The sequence below is a fragment of the Lipophrys pholis genome, assembly GCF_963383615.2.
Source record: "Lipophrys pholis genome assembly, chromosome: 11".
Classification (NCBI taxonomy): Eukaryota; Metazoa; Chordata; class Actinopteri; order Blenniiformes; family Blenniidae; genus Lipophrys; species Lipophrys pholis.
The window spans coordinates 9,406,017-9,427,295 of NC_137631.1; the positions used below are offsets into that span (position 1 = coordinate 9,406,017).

Here is a 21,279-nt window from a genome sequence, read left to right on the forward strand (position 1 = left end):
ACATCTTGCCTGTTTTAGGCTATTTGGCTATTTATAGCATGTTTCAAAATGGTTAGATCAGTTTTAGCTATACTGGACATTGTTTTTGAGTGTGTATACCTTTCTTTTTTTTTCCTTGGACTTATTTTTCCATATTTTGAAATGATCTGATCTGATTATAGCTCAGAGATCAGCCCATTTTTGAAAGTCAGTGTGGTATGCAAATAGAATAAAAATTAAAACAAAAGTTTCTTTTCATTAAGTATTCTGGAAGCTTCAGGGATCCGCCACAGTGTGGTGATGAGCCACTGCAGGTAGCAGACCCCTGAGTTAGAGAAAGTTTTTTATGTCGTCACACAAACTGCAGCCTACTCTTCATGAGAAGCACATTTCTTAAGTACGTTTCTTCAGTCAGGCTCTCTGGTAGCTCATCACAGTGCAGGAACTTTTCCAGAGTGGCACACACACACACACACACACACACACACACACACACACACACACACACACACACACACACACACACACACACACACACACACACACAACATATATTTCCACACATGTCATCATCTCTAATATTAACATCACTGGTGTGAGTAAGAGGCCACAGATATGAGTGGAAGCAAGCAGATTTTCGGACATTGTATTTTCATAAAGAGGAAGTAAAACTCCAGAATCATTAATCTGCAGCTTTACTCTTTCTATCATGAGGTTGAACAATTTATCATTTTTAAAATGGACAGTTTCACTTAATGGTAGCGTCAGCAGCATTTATAACTAAATTAGTCGTTTCTGCCCTCCTTGCACCAAACTAAATGTCTGTGGACCTACAAGACATATCTTACCAGCAAAATAGATATGGCATGGTTAACAAACGTTTACACTTAGTTGTGCCAGTTACACCAAAACAGAAGGTTATGTTGCATTTCTGGAGTTAAAGAACCACAATCAAACATTTTATTATTTCTTTTTCACAATATATCTCTTTTATTATTTGTTTTTTCTGGTGTTTGCATGTTTGATTCCCACATCTTAAATATCCAGGCTGCCAGTGAATACAGTTGAAGTAAGCTCCATATTTTCCTCGGAGACTTTTGATTTTGGGGGGGATTCATCCTTGTTGAGCTTATCAAGGCTGGAATCATCTGTGTGTCTGATACATCTGGGAATTATTAGCTTTCTCCTGAAATTAAACACCTCAAAGGGAAACAGCATCATAGTTTCAGTGTAGACGACTCAGTGGTGCCAACCTGCAGGCAAGCAAATGGTAGCACTTTAATCTTAGTACTAAACCACAGGCGATGCACTTGAGACGTGTTTCACTAATTGTTTTCACTGCATCACAGTCGGTGAGTGATAACAACAGCATGAGGACAGGCAGGAGAGCAAATGTCTCGCCGTCATTGGCGCGACGCATCCAGAGCATGTTTGCTTTTCCTGTTCAGGAGAAAGAAATCACACAATTAACATCGCATATATTTCAATGAAGGTGACAATCGATATTTAATACAAATGAACTTAAACCAGATATGCCCCTATAAATTGGCAAACGCCTGCAAACATTTGCTTGTTATGGTTTCAACTACACTCAATGAAATGTTTAGATGTCTTTTAGCATTACTGTCAACCAGGGAAATGTTTATGATATACGAATCTGTGGTTTGATAATAACGGTGTAGCAATGTGCCACACAAATTGTTAACGGAAATTACAGTTGTTTGTATATCTAAGGTGAGATATACTGAGCAGATAATCTGCCTAGAATGGCGTCAATGCCAAAGAAACAAACAAAATAATGACAATGAAGAACGGACAGTTATAAACAACAAACATGTTATGAATTTGGATGCAGTCATCAAACATACAGTATATTCTCAAACTTGATTTTGACTGGCTGGTTCTAGTACCCAGGTGACAAGTAAATGTGGAAATTCAGCACGTATTGCAATCATTGAGCTTGTGATGCATTGTACAAGTAAATCTGGATTATGACAAATTATTGAATCATTTCCCATGTGATGACTCCAATGATGAATAAGTCATGTCGAGTTGTAAAGACTGACGACTTATTAGCTGAAGCCAGACGGCCTTGTGCTTGTGTCTATTGTGCAAATCACAGACAATTAACTAATGATTCTAAAATCTGGACTAATTCTTTAGGAAATAATCCTCATTCAAGAGCTAAGCCAAAGCGAACTCAGGGAATAAGTCAGATTACTCAGAACAAAGAACGAGGAGGGATTTAACTTGAATTACTGATCAAGTCGCATACTTTGAAGTCATCGTTTCCTTTTCTTCTGAAGCCGCCACACTGATGTCATCTCTTCTTATCAGCGTTGACGAGTTTTGCAATTCTTTGATTTCCGGGGAATTCAGCATTTCACTGCACATAAAAGACAGACAACTAATGGAATGATTCAAATATAAATATAAATCAAAATGACTTATCCGTGTCTAAAAAGTGGTAAACAAAAAATTGATTAGCACTAATTTTGGGTCAAGGAAGCGTATTAATGGAGATTGTTTTAAATCGGTAATTCTGTTTTTAAAAGATATTGGGTATTTATTTCCCATTTTAACCTTATATATTGTTCACAATAACTGGTACATGATAAGGATAATCACATCCATGATGAATCTATTGAATGAGATCAGAAGGGATGTTTATACCTGAACTTGTAGTCTGAAGGGAGACTCAGGCCTAACCTGTAGTTTCCTCGGGTTTTGCAGATTTGCTTTTGAAGGTCTCTGGCTGAGCAGCTGGTTCTATAACCCACAAATAGCAGCTTCCCTCTGATGTACATCTGTTGCAGCAATAAGAAAAATCACATTATCTGTGGGTGTGTGGAAATGGAGGAAAAACACCAAGTTACACAGACTTCCCCGTCACACAAAAAACCTGTCAGTATTGCGAGAACTGGTTTACACAACATTGTTGATTTTCTTTTCACAATAGGTCAGTAAATAGAGGATGATTTAGATCAGGGGGTGTCAAAGATGAAGCCAAAACTGGCCCTCAAGAGGATCCAATCCGGCCTGTCAAACAACCAAGCAAATTCCAATAATGTCAAAGAAAACACTGATTTCATACGAAAAGCGGAAACAAGAAAACACAGATCCAAGCTGAGATATCGGGGATGCTGCTATGAAAGACAGCTACCTCATTGTGAGCACACTGGCATTAGCCTCAGAGCCATGCTGTTTGGGTGAGTTTAAAAAAACATGAATAATAACAATGAAACAGCTATAGGAGAAGTTATTTGGACATTTCTCATTTTTTTGCACCAGAAGGTTTCATTAAAATTGGCTTTATATTGAGATTGTAGTAGTTTTCCATAAAAATGGTTTGGTTTTGTGAAAATATAGACATTTTCATCATGTATACTCTGCAAAACCCAGTCTGTGTGTGTGTGTGCGTGTGTGTGTGTGTGTGTGTGTGTGTGTGTGTGTGTGTGTGTGTGTGTGTGTGTGTGTGTGTGTGTGTGTGTGTGTGTGTGTGTGTGTGTGTGTGTGTGTGTGTGTGTGTGTGTGTGTGTGTGTGTGTGTGTGTGTGTGTGTGTGTCTGTGTGTGTGTGTGGGGTGTCCGGTCAATTACTCCTGCTCTGTCTGACTAAGACCTTTCGGTCCAAACTATCTAAGTACCCTGTCATGTCACATGAATACAGTCATTTCTCTTTGATTTATCGGCCGAGGGATGGATTTTTACATCACAAGCAAAAATCAGTGGAGCAGATGTCATGACTTTGGGCTACAAATTAGAGCCTCCCACTTTGTAATTAAAATGCTTCATCCCTCATCTTTTGACAGCCAACCGTAAGTTTATGATGAAGGCTTCGGGCTTTCAAAGAATAACCCCTTTAGTCAAGCACCCCTCTCAGTCGCGTTCACCTCCTGCGCTTCAGACAAGCAGTGCTGCTGCCACCCAGTGGGCGTCGAACAGAGATACATGGTGCAGAGCATGCGGTCTCTGGGGCAAATCTGCAGTGGTTTTACTAACCAGAATCATCCCAGGAGCTGCGTTGTGTCGCTGCTGCAGCAGGATGTTCACTACTTCACAGCCGGAGAGGCCTAATGACATCTCGTACCGCACCAGGCGGAATGAGTCCATCTGGCACTGGACAACAGAAATGATATATCATGAAGGTTTTAGTAATATATTCATAGATTCTGATGGCAGTGTCAGTAGGATATATATAACACTGCAGTGCTATGCAGTGTGCATAAATTTTTGTGAAATTTATGCAATAATGTATGCACTGTGTATATGAAACATGCAGATCTAAATCAAATGTCTAACAGAGTAGCTCTGTCATGATGTACACCCTTGTTTTTTTTTTGAGACAGCAGCCACACCTGAGTACACGGCATGGTTCTGTGTCTGTTCCTCCTCTTGTAAAGCTCCTCCAGGGGGTCCCGGCTCGGCACAGCGTGCACATTGTCAAGTTGGCGTGGCAGAGTCACACACACCACAAGCATCTGTTGACTGTGTGGGGGTTGGCCCATAGCGAAGGCGTCGTACTCCAGGTCTGTCACTGATGGCATCAGTGTAGTGCTGCAGCAGCACCTGCTCCTCTTCTGCTCCCCCTGCAAGGCAGCTCTCAGCAAAGCGGGGCACACAGTGAGACGGACACGGGCCGCGAATGGCGCCGCCGCCGCCGCTGGACCCGAGGCAAAGGCATGTTCCTGCGGCTCTGGACTAGCTGGGAGAATCACTGCCCTGGGTGGTTGTGAACACGGTTTCAGAAACCACTGGAAATTATTTGTTGAAGCTTTCGTCTGCTAGTAATGTGAAGGTCCCTCACCCCAGTTTGATGTTCTCATGGATTTGAAGAGGTCCACTAACTGTGGCATGGGGATCCTTCTTGGCTCTGGTGTTGGGTGTCCTGCAAGTTAACACACGTTAAAAAGTTAACATTCACTATGTCTTACAAAATTCAACATGTATGACTTCAAAGTGTAGCAGAGCAGAAGTCCAAACTATTAATAAACAACATGTTTCAATACGAAATCAATCAGATTAACAGGTAGATCATTGATAAGTTGGCAACTCGGGAGATGGATGCACCATTAGAGGTGGGAGCGAGTTCGATGTCTGCAAATCAAAATGTTTGTTTCAAAAATAAACAGATCGACTGTGTGCAGTGCAGCTACTGTACATGAGTCAAGCTTTAAGCATAAGTGATCCTCTATTTTCAGGAAAAATAAATAAATTAAACTCCTACTTTATTTAGAAAAAGAAAAATAATCTAAATAGTTATGATACCTGCAACTGTTTTTGGCAATACCAAAATGAAAACAATGCACTGTTGCTAAATAATTAGTACTAGACCAATTCCACTGAATATTTGTAAAACCATAACCATTTGGAGGAGATAAAGTACATTTAAAACTGGCCGAATGAACAATTATAAATGGCACTTTTTAATATCTTTGCTCACATGTATTTTTGACTTAATGCACTCGGTCTGTTAATACAGAGTTTCTTATTTAGTGTCCAACTAGTGTCACGATCACTGTTGTATCAGTGCTGTAATGTTTGGAGCCACAAAAAGACGTTATGAATGTTTCCTGCCCTATGACCTGACCCATCATCAGTGATTTCATTTTGGCACTCGTCTTTGATGTTCTGATTCTCACTACGAATGTCAGCGCGCAGCACCTTGGCAGTTTCATGGGTGGATCCGGAGGTCGTTCTCCAGGTGCTGACAGGTGTCTCTGAAGCTGCTGAAACTCATCCTCGTCCTTTCCGGGCAGAAATGGTTCAGCATCTGCCCGCTCAGGTGGGTTCAGGGAGGGCAGAGTGGCCGACTGTACGTCTCTTCTCAGCCTGGTCCTCCACGGGGCATCTGGCATCCGCTCCATGTCAGGACACTCGATACCTGAAGGAGAGGAGGAGGTCAATCCGAAATGCGCACAGACACCAAGTGACACGAGTGACCGTGAACAGGATCCTCACAGAACTATTCAATAATGTTGAGTTTGCAAGATGGGATGATACTGTAAGTTTTTTGATTCACTGAACTTGTCTGAACAACTTCAACGCGTCACATCGGCTCAGTGCGACTTTCACTAGTGCTACGTACTTGATAGAAATGTGCACCACACTGCGATGTGGATCTTCCCACGTGGTCTCAGAGTGAGAAGAGAATGTATGCGTCACACATGTCAGAAGCTGTGTTCACAAACCGATGGCCACGCGATAATAGTCCAGCCAGTCTTCCAGGATGTGTCGTGCTCTCTGCTGAAGCCTCCTCAGCTCCCTGTGCGCAGGCACCTGCCACACGTCATCACATGCAGGGCAGATTAGGTTACACATGACATTGTGAAGCATCTTTGATACACAGTATCCATTCATGGATGCAGTTTGTGGTATTTTTAGTCAAGAAAATATCTACAAAGAATTTAAAATAACAAATCATGATGTAGTAGAGAAATCAATACCAGCTAACCACAACCTGATGAGTGTTGCAATAACACTTTCTACAGTAAGATTCCTGCGCTGCTGCACTCAGCAGGAGAAAGGAAGAAGTAGCCACAGATTCTAGCAGGAAAAGGCACAGATATGTTTCCTTTATGCAGGTAAATTGCGTTTCAAATGTTGTCATGTGTCCCCGGCATCGCTGTGGTTGTTCAGCAATACATCCTGTAGAGGCCCGTGCTGCTTTCATGTGGGACGATGTTTAATCTAATCCAAACTGCGAAAAAAAAAAAGTATTTGTTGCCACTTGTAGTATCGAGGCTTGGTCTCGGGAGATAATTTGTTGCACAATGTTTTACATTTATAAACTGTTCACACAAGTCATCTGAAGCTTCTTTGTCTTGACGTCATAGATAAGCTTGTATCCACATTTCTACATTTGCAGGCTTCACTTGAAGAGATTTCTGTTGTGTTAAAAGTTCTGTTCTTTATTCCTTTCACTGGTCAAACATGAGCTAGACAGCACACACTCCCCCACAGTCATCGGTGGTATGACTTCATTTGCTACGCATCTGTAAGCTTTCTGAAAAATGTACCAAATGAATAATGAAGGAAGAAGACAGGTTGAACGCTCCATGTACGTACATAGCATCGCACATATTTGGGTCTTAAGAACAATAAATTCAACAAGAACTCACTGCTGCCACACAGTGTATAAACATGGCATTACATAAAACGTACATGTTGTACCTTTAAGGCCTCTACAGCACGTTTGCACAGTTATAGGAATCATTAAAAAAACAAATGCAGTAATGACTATTGGAGCACAAACATATTGGTTGCGATTATAAAACTGTGGCATTCAGTTCATTTCTGTGTTTCAGGTATATTGCCATGCAATTATAAAATGTGCCTTACAGATTTTACTGATGGACACCACGTGCAATCTTTGACTCCAGAGGGACATTTTGTTTTCTTCAACAGCACAAGATCTGGACCAGCGCCAGAGGAAGAGTTCTCCTCTCTCTGTAAACAAGACTTGACAACGTAAAGGAGATATTGAAAATAGAAATAACTGTTCATAAAGCGACTCGTTTATTCACTTGATTATTGTCCACGCACCATTCCCTTTGGTTGGTTGGTGGCAGACAGGAAGTGGAGTGGAAGTTGAACACTCTCACCGTCACATCTGAAGGTGAGCATGGCAAACACACCGCTGAACAACCTCACCGAGATCCCACCTGACACCTGCAGAATAATTCAATATGAAAACAGCAATTTTCAGCAAACAGTCAATGTAGAATGTGATACAAGTAAGATGATTGGGCCTTTTTGGAAATTACAGAATAAAAGTGTATTTCAGCTTTAGTTTGAATGCCATATCACACATATATTTTACATTGGACAACTGCCCAGATTGTGAATAATTCAGAATTAATAAGTCTCTTGGCTGCTTGAAGTTTCTTGTCTTGAGTTGAATTTGCTCTCAAAAACCAGAACAAACAAGAGAATAATCCATGTGCTGGTCGACAGAAGAGGCGATGCCTTCTGTATTTGCACATTAATAGAAATCCCTTTATGAGTGGACAACAAGCAAGGAATGTCAAGCGTATTTCTCTGTTAGAGGTCAGGACCATCTCAGATGGTTCATAGAACAGGCCTCAAAAAAACAAAGGTTGGGCTGCACCTCCACCAAACTGTGGAGGAAAAAGTAAACCAATATTATGAGCGGTTTCTATTCCTCCATCTTCTTATAGCGCTTTATCTATTGTAGGGTGGGACACTGGAGCCCATCCCAGCTGATTCACAGTCATGTGACGGCAGGGTACGCCACAAACTCAGACTCAAACCCACAACACTACAATCACAACAGCACTGTGCAAACAGTCTAAATGCTTGAAGCAGAAACATTCTGCTTCTGTCATGTTTTGCACAGTGATTGTACAGTACAGCTGTCAAATGTTACCACATTTTGACATTTACTGATGAGGAACTGGAGTAAGAAAGTGACTGCAGACGTTTCCAGAAAGATTCTGTGAGCTCTGATTCAGCAAAACACATTAAATATCAAACAGGACCTTTTATTATCGAGTAAAACAACAAACGTAAACTTGCTGAGAGTCCGATCAAAAGCTGTGAGACCTTTTAAATAAAGCAATGCTGACAAAAAAATTATTTATAATTTGTATATAAAGAAAATATTCAACAAGATTTTGTTTGAGGAGTGGCACAGTGGGGTAGTGGTTAGTACTCTGGCCTGAGTGGATATTGAATGTGAGTTTTTTCTAGGTTCTTCCCACTGCATAAACACATGCTGGTTAATTACAGTCAAGTTGAATAAATTGGTTTGAATTCATCCACATCAATTAATAAATTTTTGAAGTCTGATCATTGAATCTTAAATCATATAGTTTTACATATTTTCCTATTTCCAATTTACTATGTGAATGTTGCACTGTCTTGAAAGCACTGTTAATGTTTCCTGCATGAATACAACGACAATAAAGAATCAATCGATAGATTCGTCTACGTATTTAGAAAAATTCACCTGTACAACAATCTTGTCTTTCGGCGCGCGATTTGTCTGCCAGCTCCACTCCTTGGTTACAGTTCCACACTGATCACACATGAATCCACCACCCGGATTCCACGTCGCTGTAATGGCGGAGCTGGAAACACAGATCAAGAAGAATTACTGAAATAATCCAAGTTTTTTTTAAATAACCAAAGATTTTAACACCCTTCGTTAACCCAATAATATCAAGTGTATCATATTAGTTTTTGAGACCTCTACATAACCAGTGTGATTTTTCTGCCCTGGAAAAACCTGATGTACACAATTGTTGGAAACCCGGTAGAAAAGTCAGTATTGTGAAAAATGTAAGGCTTATATTTGCTTGAACAGGGGCAAAATTGTTTCCAGAATTACCACAATGCAAAATAAAGTTGCTGTAAGACACAAAGTGGAAAGTTCCTCTTCTACCGTTTGTGCTTCCTCGATTGCTTTCGACATTGTAGTGTGAAAAGTTGATCTAAACAGACACACAATATTTATGACATTGTTGGGCAGTGAGGTAAAAACATTATCTGGGAAGTTTGAATTGTTGGTTGGTTGTTTGTTTGTTTAAGATGAACAAACTGAGCAATTAATTGCGCAAAAATGTAAGAGGTGACAAATACAACGCAATTCAAAACTCTTATATTATTTCATGGTCAAGAGAACATGAACTGATGAAAACGTCTTCCAAAACATTTGACCAAGTCCAGTGGATTGCTCTGAGATGAGGTACATACCTTCTGAAGCTCACTTCAGGTGGGTGAGGCTTACCTACCCCCATCTCATCATGTACATATGTCCGATTGTTGTGAAGACACTAAACCCCAATTTTCTCCTAATTGACGTCGAACAAGCTGCATGGCAGCCATCGTCACTGGTGTGTGAGTGTGTGAATGGGCGAATGTGACGAACAGTGTGAAAGCACTTTCAGACTGCTGAAGATGTGAAACTATGCGATACACCACTTCCCCTGAACTCACCTGAGAGGGTGAGTAACAGAGCCATGTCCAAACGCTGTGATTGTGGCCAGTAGGACGGGACACTTGCCATCGGTGAACACGTTGGTATAGAAGCCTCCGCAGGGCAGAGTCGAGTGGCTCTGGCACACCGCCACACAGCCAGACGGGTAGCTGACAGGGCATGTTAAAGGTCAACAGGTCAATAGGTTAGCTGATGAGACACCTTTCTTATAAGGCCCGCACTGCCTTTGCTTGTGAAACAACAACTGTGACTAAAACATTGATGAACAAACGTGATGAGATTAGGATACTAAATGAACGAGGAGCCGTCATCGGTCCCGTAGTGCAGTTTCTGCAGGCCTGGACTCAGCTGCTTCACTTCTGGTATCTGTGGCAACCCGTTGACTAAAGTGGCTGGCTGCACCTTTCTACTCCGGTCTTTCAGTTTAGTCTTCGAGTCGCCATAGTGACGAAGGATGAGTGATGTGTTCAGGCCCTGCTCAGTTGTTTGCAGCTTTCTGTGTCAAGACAATGTCTTTTATTGTGTTTTAAAAACAAATATCAATCTAATGGAATAATTGCCTTGGAGAGAAAACATTTTGGTTATAAACCAAAAATCTAAATGTTAAATACAAACAGCTGGTCAGACATTTCAGTTAGAACTACATCAAGTCAAAACAGTTTGTACACAATGTGATGCAAATGCACTAGTAACTGATGTTTCAGTCAGCGGGTACACGGAGGTTAATGACGCACCCAGGACTTCTTGCTGCCTGCAGTCGCTCCACCACCGACTGGCACTGACTGATCCTCCGAGGCTCATCAAAGATGGGCTGCTGTGGCTGAATGATCCAACCTGGACACAAATCACATCCTGCTGAGGCAGCAGAGGCACAGCAGTGAGAGAGTCATTAACACAATGCTGCAGCTTCATACTTGAACCTGTGCAGATGCCGGACGACAGGGAGAAACATGCTCTAGAGCTGCGAGCTGGTCGAGAGAAAACAAGATAAAATCGTTGTCATTATTGGACCTGGGCTCATATCGTTGTCATATTAAATCCTTAAGGACAGTCCTGGTTACAAATACGTCACTACCAGTGAGCCTCACAATGCAACTCAATAGGTCTGTGAGCCGATAAGACAGGAGTACCTCTGTACCTCACCACCTTGTACAATCTAGTAAACTGATCCTCTCACTTCCACCAGCTGGCAAGTAAAGCTGCCCTTGAGTTCAAACATGACATACTACCTGATGGGTATTGACAATCATTAATTTAATCGTTATCGACTGCACTAGCAATAATGTGATCATTGTAAATCTTTTTTTGGTGAAACTGTTTTAATCCGTCAAGATATTAATATTTGCAACATGGCAGATTAAAGCAAAACAGACACACAATGCTGTTCTAATACTTTCTCACTTTACAATTATCCACTCATACTAGGTCTGCCGTGTTCAATCAACCGAACCGATATATTGCTTTCAATAAAAACATTTAATTATATAACAATATATAAAAGTGGAACTTATTAGACTTGACTAAACGAATCAAACGAATTGTATCCACATGGTTGCAGGTGTTCTAATACTGATTCGTGTGCAGGATTACAGAAAGTACAACATACCTTATTCAGGTATGGTTTCCTATGATGCGACACGACACGATATACTAAGTTTTCCCTCTCAGCATTGTTGGCTTTCCATAAAAATATAATCAAAATAATATTACCTTTACTTCTGATGAAGTTTTTTTTCCTCTTTTTCACTCGAGGGTTTGGTTCCAGCAGTGTTTCTCTTTCTGAGGAAACAACCTTTTCCTCAGCAGATGAGTTCCCCTCTGTGGTTTCCTCCTGGCGGCCTGCAGACACCTGACACAACCTTTGGTTCGACTTCCGGGAGGTTTTACGCTGGACTGGGTTCTCGGCCGGTTCCAAAGTTTTGGCCAGTACCGCCCCTGCAGTGAGCTCATGCCAGGAGTAATTCAAAATATTTACAATCCCTCGCGGGATGCACCTCTTCTTAGGCCAATTATGTTGTGAAAGTAAATGAGCCAGTTGGTTTAATATATGAGGGGCTGCTCGCTTGTACGCTTCCAGCAGATCAGGGTCTTGTGGGTTCAGTGTGGCACCGACAGCTGAGGAGGTATCAGGTTTACCTTCCTCATATATTTCACCTGAGAGCTCCTCTTTGTTTCGCTCATCACTTTCACGTTGTTTTATATCCTCTTCTTGATTGCTTTGGAGGGGAAAAGCAATTACAGATCAGCTCAGACGTGCAGCAGAAACAAAACCACCAACAATGCGCCGATTACCTTTGCAATGTGCTTCCCGACTGCAGCTTTCTGTTTGCCACATTAAACAGCAAAACATTGCTCCTTGCCCATTTTACACGTCTGGTCGGCTGCAAGGAGGTGAATAAACATTGTTTGTGTCCATCGTTTCCTGTTCTCCACAGACCCTATTGCAAAGTACTGTGTAGTGCACTCAGATAAACAGACTCATTTGTTATAAATCATTTTCAAAAGTGATCCTGTTTACTTGCAACAATCCTTTATAGTTGTTACTTATAACTATTATCAGGGTGTGATGTACTCTGTATGTATCCTCCTTCTGCTCATTTATTTTCACCAAAATGCAAGTTAATCTAAGTAAAGCAGAGTGATCACCTCTCATTCATTACTGTGCCCCCCCCCCCCAATCCACAATTTAACAGCTGTTGATATCTAAAGCCAATAAAGACAATACATTTTCTTGTGCTATCTTTTAATTGCTGCACACTTTGAGAACTCACACTTACTCCTCTCATCGTTAGCTTCATACCAAAGTAGTACATTTGGTTTAAATTTCAAATTTCCAGTAAATTGTGTTGAATGGGTGAACCACAGTCAATACATGGTATTGGATGACGAATGCTAATTAGATGCTTTCACTTCAAAATTCAACCATTTGCTTTGATTACAAATTGCACCCTGACTGTCTTATCATGCAGTTTGTCTGTCCAACCTCCCCATAGCTTTCCTAGGTACACCTTATTGTATACTCAAGCCATCAACATTAAATCGTTTTCTATATGAGCAGCTTCAGTCTGTTGAGTTGGACTGTCGTCATTAATGTAACTCTGCTCACAGTCATTTAGTAGTGACTTCACTACTAAATACTACGAATGCTCCCACCCTATTTGAGCCATAACGTTTTATTCAGAATAAGAGTCTAAACATAATAATCCATAGATCATCACTGTTTCATTTCGTAGAAGTATGAGTACGTTCTGAAAAAGTAAGTCTGGAATTTATTTGTTGTTAATTATCATTTATTTAAAGCGCCATGGATATTTCTGTCGGGTAATTATCTTTAGGATTAAAGGTTTGTCACTTCCCAGTAATGTCATTAGGGAGTCTAGTTGGCCAAAGTGTGGATGGGAAGTTTTGTTTTTGTTGTTTCACCGTAACCTATCACCTTTTTTTTTTTAATAATTTTTTTAGTAACCAATCATCTCACAAAGTGGTTTCTCTTGGTAAATACACTTTTAAAAAAAAGTGTTTTACTGCAGTCAACGAAATAAATTCACAACCTACCTGGTCAAAGAAATACAATGGACCACTCCTGAGCTCCGTGCGCAGACTTGAAGTCATTGCGTCAATTTCTGTGCAAAAAAGAGCGTCGCAACACTCAGGAAAAATCGATTCTACGTCTTTGCGTCAAATATCAACCCAACCTGTTGTGATGTACTTCAAATCATCTTTTCAATTGTGTGGCTGTCTCTCTATTTATCAATCGAACCCTGCGCCGAGCTGCTTGGATGCATGTTCGAGGCCGGATGCTCGCGTTACGCACCACTAATGATCCACTCCCGACAGACTATCTGTGACAATACAAACAACAAAACCTTACTCACAGTAACAGATAAGGTGTCGGCAGGGTGGACACTTAAGAAGAAGAAAAGGCACCAGACTCAGACCGAGGAGCTGCAGTCAGGTGCGCACTGCCAGGTAACCTGAGACTCACAAAGTGATGAGTCCACGCGCACAGTGCGGCTTTTTTAAAGGGCACACACCAGGACAGCGTGCTCCGTTTACTGAAGCATTTCCGATTTCAACAGGATTCAAAGGTATTGTGTTGCTTTTTCTGTAACAGTTTGTACCTAAAAAAAAACAAATAAAAAAAAAAACTTTCCCCGATGATGGATGAAAGTTTTTGCTCCTTGGAGCAGAGGAGGATCGTCTTCCTCTATCCGGGTCAAGTTGTTGCACACAGAATAGTCTAACAGCTCATTATTGGCTCGGCTGCCTCTAGCACACTTTTGCGCTTTGACCACTGGAGGCTCCCAGCAGCTTATGCGTCAGACTCACTTCATCTCTGAGTCGCTGATCATGGCGGAGCTGCAGCTCCAGCGTGAAGTGGAGCCCCAACTTCTCAATGGGGACGACTTGAACGAGGAAAAGGAGGACGCGGACGCATCGGAATCGGCCAGGAAAAGGAGAAGAAAGAAGAAGAGGAATAAGACCACAGCGACAGGTGAGAGGCATCACTTTGCGGTTGCTGAATGCTTCAGGAAATATGCGCCAATGTTTCATTTTATTTTTTGCAAACCCCTGTATTGCCACTTCGGATGTGGAGCATCAGAGATGCGGGACGGGAGAGTTTTCAACCTGTCTGAGAGGGATTCCTGTCCAGCTGTCCCAACTCTGGAGCTGCAGGAGAGCATCTGGGAACGGGACAGTCTCTGGAAGAAGAAAAAAAAAAGGAAATTGAAAGCCAAAACTGATTGAAAGCTGTCACAAGGAAATATGGCTGGAATAAAATGTAATTTTACTCCAGATTAATATGTTTTATCCCATAAATCCCTCTAAGCTGCATGAAATTATGCAACATCCACAATTTTAGTGCCGTGCAATAAGATGACAACCGCACTGATGGAAGAAAAATAAAAAGCATGTTGATAATTGCAGCACTGCTACTTCATAATGTGGTGAGTGAAAATCCCAAAGAGCTCCAGTTGGAGCCAAACCTAAGTCAAGTGTGGTCCATGCAGCGCTGCATCTGAAGGGCTAAATGTCACAATGCTGCAAGGCAGGCTACATGTGCCCTTGAGGATATTGACTTCAAAGGTATTGGAAGAAATTATTCACAGAGCCTGCCAAGTTCAGTTCGTAGTGGATGCACTTTCTTCAAATGACTCTGAACCACAAATAATTTACTCACTCCATCTCTCGCTCTTTCGTTCTCTCTCTCTCTCTCTATCTCTGTGTGTGTGTGTGTGTGTGTGTGTGTGTGTGTGTGTGTGTGTGTGTGTGTTCCCCTGCACATGCATGCACAACAGTGTGTGACTTTGCAGCAGGGACGAATGAAGCTGAAGGGGACGGAGAAGCCGGAGGTGTTTCTGATGTGACAAAGCAGTTGGAGCAGCAAATATTGGAGGACAAAGAGAAGGTTGAAGATGGAGACGAAGGTATCTTCTCACCACCACCGGTTTAAAAGTGCCCAAAAATTGCACTGTGTGAACTTCAGCTTTTCATATCCGCAGTGTAGTGTTTGATGCACCCTGGGAATTGTGCCCAAGTGCCCATCAATACTTCTCACTTTACACACTCAGTTGAAACTAATGGTGCTCTCAACAGATGGGGATGAGGGAGAGAACTCTGCTGGAAAAAAGAAGAAGAAGAAAAAGAAGAAGAAAGGATGTAATTATATTTTCTTACTGCTGATAAGTGCATCTTTACAGTCTGAAAAGGAGCTGTTTTCCCTTCTGGTTAAACTCCAATATTGAATTGAAACCACTGTGCGTGTCAGAGATTATATAGATATAGGTTTGATGGCGCTCAAAGAAGCAAACACGTACACTTTCCAGCGACTCTGTTGAAGAGACTTTTGATCGTCAGATAAACACAGACGCCGCACAAATGCTGTTTGACTTGGTTAATTTGCATCATTAGCTTTGCATGATGCAGGAATGACCCTGGAGGTGGAGGACAAAACTGGATGGCATGCATACAGCACAAAAATATTCACAGCTCCTTTAACATGTGTACAGGGAAGTGAGGAATGTCAGTCAGCGCTCCTACAAATTACTACCTTATAGCTTTAAATGATACAACTTTGTAGATTTGATCCATGAGTTAGAAATGGTTTCATCAGATTCTTTTTTTTTTTTTAAAGCTAAGTTAAAATGTCAATGTCATGAGCACAGGCAGGATAACTTCTTTTTTTTTTTTTTTTCTTTCTTCTGCTTCCTCTTTTCTTTATCTGGGCCACAGTGAAGGGACAGACTGACCCTCCCTCAGTCCCAATTTGCGAGCTCTATCCCAACGGAGACTTTCCAAAAGGAGAGGAGAGTGAATATCCCCCATCAAAAGACGGGTGTGTGACCTCCACATTGTCCCCTACACTCATACAAGTAGTTATCCACCCCTTTGTTTTACGTGTGTGTATGTTTGTTTTAAAATGAGTTTCCCGGTCTTGTCAGATGCTTTTACCTATTTCTGCAAAAAAAATGCATCATATCCTCCTCACACAAATGTTCACAGTGAGAAAATAACGTTTGCTTCGTCTCTTTGGGTTTGCACTACTACTGGCCAGGCGCAGCGCAGCATGGCGGACCAGCAGCGACGAGAAGCGGGCGCTGGACATGGCCAACGAGGAGATGTGGAGTGACTTCAGGCAGGCGGCCGAGGCCCACCGGCAGGTCCGCTCCTACGTTAGGAGCTGGATCAAACCAGGGATGACCATGATCGACATCTGGTGAGAAACACAATAACGGAATACACATGAGACTTGATTCTTGATCATGTTAATGCCATACCTTCTGTGAAAGTGTTTTCCTGAGGAGAAGGAAAAGCTGCATTGTGGCTTCAAGCTTCTCTGGATGTTTTTTCCCCTCTGACAGCCATTGTTCTTGTTGTCCCCTGTTTGTGGCAGTGAGAAGTTGGAGGACTGTTCCAGGAGGCTCATCAAAGAAAATGGCCTGAAGGCAGGCCTGGCCTTCCCCACCGGCTGCTCCATCAACCACTGCGCGGCCCACTACACCCCAAACGCAGGAGACCCGACGGTACTGCGCTACGACGACGTCTGCAAAATAGACTTCGGAACACACATCAATGGTGAGAACTTCAGAACCTTTAACATGTTTTTGGTAATTACTGTGTTGAATTCTACATTCATCCCGGTGAAACAGGGAGAGAATAATGTTAATTAAAATAATATGATCGTCTCACTGGCCTGGATAAACTGTCCTTACAAGTTAATTAGCTTCAGGTTTGTTTTTTTTTTTAGATTAATACATTCCTCCAAAAATAATTACCTTCTAGGAGCTGTGATGAAAAGCCAAACTGTTTGCACTTGCAGGTCGGATAATAGACTGTGCCTTCACCGTCACTTTCAATCCAAAGTATGACAGACTGCTGGAGGCCGTGAGAGATGCAACAAACACTGGCATCAGGGTAACACGATCCTTCATCCTGTACACCGTGTGTCTCTGCACGCTTAGCTCTAGTTTACATCAAGAACCGAGGACAATCGCTGCCGGTGTCAAGAGTTTCATTTTCAGGAATTGATTGTTCAGTTGTTCAGTCAGTTGTCTCGTTGTCCATTTGTTTGACTCCAAACAACACTCCCCAATAGATAGATCTAAACTTTTCTCCGTGGCAGTTTGCAGGAATCGATGTGCGCCTATGTGATGTTGGCGAAACCATTCAGGAGGTCATGGAGTCCTATGAAGTGGAGATAGATGGCAAAACTTATCAAGGTAGAAGGAAGCCATACTGGAACGTTTCTTCTTGCACATGCTCACTGCTCCTTCCTGTGTCTTAAATCTCTTTGTTGCATTTGTTTCACAGTAAAACCCATCAGGAACCTGAATGGACACTCAATTGGACCTTACAGGATACACTCAGGGAAGACGGTCCCTATTGTGAAAGGCGGAGAAGCCACCAGGATGGAGGTTTGTAGACCCTTCGGCATAGTTCAATTGGCACAGTTCAATCTGTCACTGATTGGTGCAGGGAGCAATTCTGCAGCTTCTTCCTACTTGAGAGTCTGAAATTAAACCTTTTTCAGTTCTTTGACCTTGCATATAAATAAGCCCTTTTTAATTCTTTAGTGTAATTGGAAGAAAGTGTGGCTGGTTAGGGTTACGGCAGGGTGCAGAAAAGTGTTCCACTTCGTCGCTCTAACAGCTTCTTAGTCACCCTCGTCAGCACTTTAATTACACCTTTAATGGAATTACCAACCGCATCGAGTAGCAACACGTGTTCAAACTCCAGCCCCGTGTTTCACTGGAGAAACGCTGAATTATGGGCATCCAGGGTTCATTAACAGGCCCGTGCTTTAACAAGAAGAAACATGGCTTTGCGCAATCTGACAGCAGGATCCAAGTCTTCCTCACACTCAAGCAGCTGCAGTACATGACTGTGTTTGGACAGAACTGTGCATTTTAATTGGCAAGTTGCTGCATCGAGCCTTTTACCTGATGGTTGGTTCCAGGAGAGTGGGCGAGGGGTGGGGGTGGGTGAGGGGTGGGAGTTGATGCTGATGTGGCAGCTTTGCAAATTGTATTTTTAGCAGAGGTGTGTTGGTGTAACAGGGCCATTACCCTCTGTGACGGGAGCGTGCGCGGCCAGAGTGGCAGCTGGGCGTGCCACGGGGGCCGCGAGCACTTTGACTGATTATCAGTGCAGCGGGAGAGGGCGTCGCTGTGTTATCAGCTAATACCACAGGGACTCTGACAACAACCGTGTGCTGATAGAGACGCGAAATGCCAATGAAACCCTGCTGATCGACTTCGCATAAGGTGCTGCTCTCGAAAAAGGACTGTGTCGTCATTAATAGACGACACATGAGTGTGTGAGCAGCTGACAACTTGAGGTTTATTGGTAAATTCACTGTCAGTCCCCTGTATTGTTGTTGTGCATTTGTTCTTTCAGTATCATTACGTCTCACTATAAAATACATTCCTGGATATTTTACATCCTTTGTCAGCAGCCAATAAGTGTTTGTCTTTTTCTTTTTTATGCCTTTCAGGAAGGTGAAGCTTATGCAATTGAGACATTTGGCAGCACTGGAAGAGGCGCAGTCCACGATGACATGGAGTGCTCACATTACATGAAGAACTTCAATGTTGGACACGTGCCAATAAGGTTGTTACTTCCATCTCAGTCCCATATGTAATCCTTACTTTACTTTATTTGACAGAAGTAAGTCTAAGAAGTGTGTCAGCAGCAGTAACATGACTGGGCATACAAGTTCACCAATCTGCCATCTAATACATTTAAAAATAATGTATAAGTACAACTTCAGTTGTGATTTTGTGTGATTTTAATTTATTACAAGTGTTGGCCTAACATCGGGTTTAAACGTCTCCATTTCATTACGTGATAAAAAACACGTGATGACAAATAAAAAAAGTTTACTGCAGTTTGTGTGCAGTACCTGAACACCAGTATTGGCTACTTGATGATGCTGAAAGTTAATAACAATTACCAAGGACAATCATTATAAACTATAAATTACTATAAATCTTTTTAGGTTGTGAGTTATTTCACACAAATGCGAGTATCAACCAGCCAGTTTATGTAATTTACCTTTACCTCTGAAGATTCCTAACTTGTTTTAATCGTGTAGTGTAGAAAGCATGACTCTGTGAGTCCTGGGTCAAACCTACAATCCATCATCAGGTACATAAAATACACAAATTGTGTTATTTGTTTGAGGAACCAGCGATCATTGGGATGGCCTCATATTTCAACTGCTTTGAAAATAAAGATGTTTCAAAGAACATTATCATGATAAACTTTCTAAAATGTAGAGCAGACCTGGGAAACTCCCCATTGATTTCATTTTGAGATTGTCTGTGTCCACCAGCATTTTGCCTTCACCGTGATGTTTTGGGGAATCAGAGTGCCGGTTTGTTACAGCATTCTGCGGGGCTCCAGGGGGGAAAAGGGTCAGAGAACACTTTCTTTAAAAGACTACCCTCAATCCCTTTTGTTATGTAATATTATTTCTGACAGCAGGGTGGCGTAGTGAGCCGCTCAGCTCCACTGGCATATGCAAGTGTGATCCCCAATGGTGATTAACTATAACGTATTAAAGACAGACTGGATGCTACAGTGGTAGCTTTTGGGATATGACGGGGAATTGTATTGTATCAGCAGATTAGTTTACATACTGTTGACATGTTTGTCTCATTTTTCACTTATTGCCATCCCTGTGTTCCCTTGTGCCACAGACTTCCCAGGGCTAAACATCTGCTGAATGTGATCAATGAGAACTTTGGCACGCTGGCGTTCTGCCGCCGCTGGCTGGACCGCCTGGGTGAGAGCAAGTACCTGATGGCGCTGAAGAATCTGTGTGACCTTGGCATCATAGACCCGTACCCACCACTCTGCGACATCAAGGGCAGCTACACCGCCCAGTACGAGCACACCATCCTACTCAGGCCGACCTGCAAGGAAGTAGTGAGCCGGGGAGATGACTATTAAGCATGCGCCAACATCGCAGGCGAGCCGGGAGGAGCATGACCGCTCAGAGACACTGAATCTCCTCAGACTGAGAGCAAATATGCAATATTTCAATACATTTTCACTGCTTTAATCCCTTTAGGTAATTGTTTTAGCAAAAGACTTGTGTCATGGCGGTAGCTTGTTATAGTCTTTTAGTTTTCTTTAAAGGATCAAGCCAATAGACAAAGGGCATATCTTTCAAAAAAAAAAAAGAAGTTGTGATGTCTTTTAAGTTATACTTTAATGTGCTGCTTTTAGGGAAAATATGCAGAAGAAATTTATGCAAAAAAACAACTGTGCAAAAAAGATTTAGATGGGCATTTATTCTAAACATGCTATGCTTATAAATGCCTTGTTAAGACCATGTGAAGGTAAAAAAAAAAACTGCTGTGAAATATTTATATTTCTATATTTCTTTGCTTTATTTTAATTTGAAGCAGTTTTATAAGAAATAAATTGTAATAATTCTTGCACTCAATGCCGTATCTGTTTTCATAAAGGTCAACAAATGCATACACTACTGACCTACACTCATTTGTCATTTGATACTTTTACTGTTGCAGCACTGCAACAATAAAAAGATGAAATAAAACAAAAAAGTGGAATCTCCTTTGAGAATAATTCAAAAATTACATTTTCAGAAAAAAAACAAACTTTCCTGTTTATTTGACCTTCTTTCACAAGGTGGACATTATAAGCGATAATAAATGTATAACCACGTCACAGTGCATTTCTCTTCTTTAACCAAGTGAGGGCGGTACTAAAACATGGGTTAATAATCAGTCAGCCAGCTCAGTCAGTGAAGATGTTGCAGGAAGACACAGGAGGCTATTCATAGCTCTGCGCCTCAGCATAATGTGACCAT

General features: G+C 41.8%; 3 protein-coding genes across 5 annotated transcripts; 1 reads left to right on the forward strand and 2 right to left on the reverse strand.

The window, feature by feature from the left end:
- Positions 1 to 1,093: 1,093 nt before the first annotated feature.
- LOC308116525 (uncharacterized protein) lies at positions 1,094 to 13,550 on the reverse strand (the record flags this gene model as incomplete). The annotated part of the gene is made up of 12 exons (XM_080474776.1): positions 1,094 to 1,419; positions 2,255 to 2,365; positions 2,653 to 2,786; positions 3,980 to 4,096; positions 4,336 to 4,699; positions 9,938 to 10,087; positions 10,228 to 10,434; positions 10,673 to 10,772; positions 10,853 to 10,906; positions 11,649 to 12,154; positions 12,231 to 12,319; positions 13,494 to 13,550. 12 exons carry the CDS (start codon positions 13,548 to 13,550, stop codon positions 1,383 to 1,385), a joined length of 1,926 nt encoding a protein of 641 aa, XP_080330902.1. The 3' UTR covers positions 1,094 to 1,382.
- On the reverse strand, positions 4,757 to 9,066 carry LOC308117052 (uncharacterized protein). The gene is made up of 6 exons (XM_080475661.1): positions 8,949 to 9,066; positions 7,523 to 7,648; positions 7,319 to 7,438; positions 6,169 to 6,256; positions 5,642 to 5,861; positions 4,757 to 4,865 (listed from the first exon to the last, which is right to left on the reverse strand). The coding sequence occupies exons 1-6, from the start codon at positions 9,027 to 9,029 to the stop codon at positions 4,781 to 4,783; spliced, it is 720 nt and encodes a 239-aa protein (XP_080331787.1). The 5' UTR covers positions 9,030 to 9,066; the 3' UTR covers positions 4,757 to 4,780.
- Positions 13,551 to 14,262: 712 nt separating the features above from the next.
- LOC308117004 (methionine aminopeptidase 2-like) lies at positions 14,263 to 21,136 on the forward strand. 3 transcript variants are annotated; one of them, XM_080475587.1, is made up of 11 exons: positions 14,263 to 14,433; positions 15,239 to 15,367; positions 15,537 to 15,599; positions 16,173 to 16,275; positions 16,495 to 16,656; positions 16,834 to 17,015; positions 17,260 to 17,354; positions 17,563 to 17,659; positions 17,751 to 17,854; positions 18,934 to 19,049; positions 20,141 to 21,136. In XM_080475587.1, exons 1-11 carry the CDS (start codon positions 14,289 to 14,291, stop codon positions 20,391 to 20,393), a joined length of 1,449 nt encoding a protein of 482 aa, XP_080331713.1. In that variant the 5' UTR covers positions 14,263 to 14,288; the 3' UTR covers positions 20,394 to 21,136. The 3 variants fall into 3 exon arrangements, with proteins under 3 accessions (XP_080331713.1, XP_080331714.1, XP_080331712.1); XM_080475588.1 differs by having other exon boundaries at positions 15,254 to 15,367; XM_080475586.1 differs by lacking the exon at positions 14,263 to 14,433 and adding an exon at positions 14,613 to 14,721.
- The last annotated feature ends 143 nt before the right edge of the window (positions 21,137 to 21,279 follow it).

What these genes read in the sequence shown, in the direction of transcription:
- LOC308117052 (XM_080475661.1), bottom strand. Translation starts at nt 9,029, where the DNA reads ATGTGTGATCAGTGTGGAACTGTAACCAAGGAGTGGAGCTGGCAGACA. An exon ending in GGTGTCCATCAGTAAAATCT is followed by an intron (nt 6,257 to 7,318) that starts GTAAGGCACATT and finishes GACGTGTGGCAG; the next exon opens with GTGCCTGCGCACAGGGAGCT. An exon ending in CTATTATCGCGTGGCCATCG is followed by an intron (nt 5,862 to 6,168) that starts GTTTGTGAACAC and finishes CCTCTCCTTCAG; the next exon opens with GTATCGAGTGTCCTGACATG.
- LOC308117004 (XM_080475587.1), top strand. Translation starts at nt 14,289, where the DNA reads ATGGCGGAGCTGCAGCTCCAGCGTGAAGTGGAGCCCCAACTTCTCAAT. An exon ending in GAATAAGACCACAGCGACAG is followed by an intron (nt 14,434 to 15,238) that starts GTGAGAGGCATC and finishes CATGCACAACAG; the next exon opens with TGTGTGACTTTGCAGCAGGG. An exon ending in GAAAAAGAAGAAGAAAGGAT is followed by an intron (nt 15,600 to 16,172) that starts GTAATTATATTT and finishes TCTGGGCCACAG; the next exon opens with TGAAGGGACAGACTGACCCT.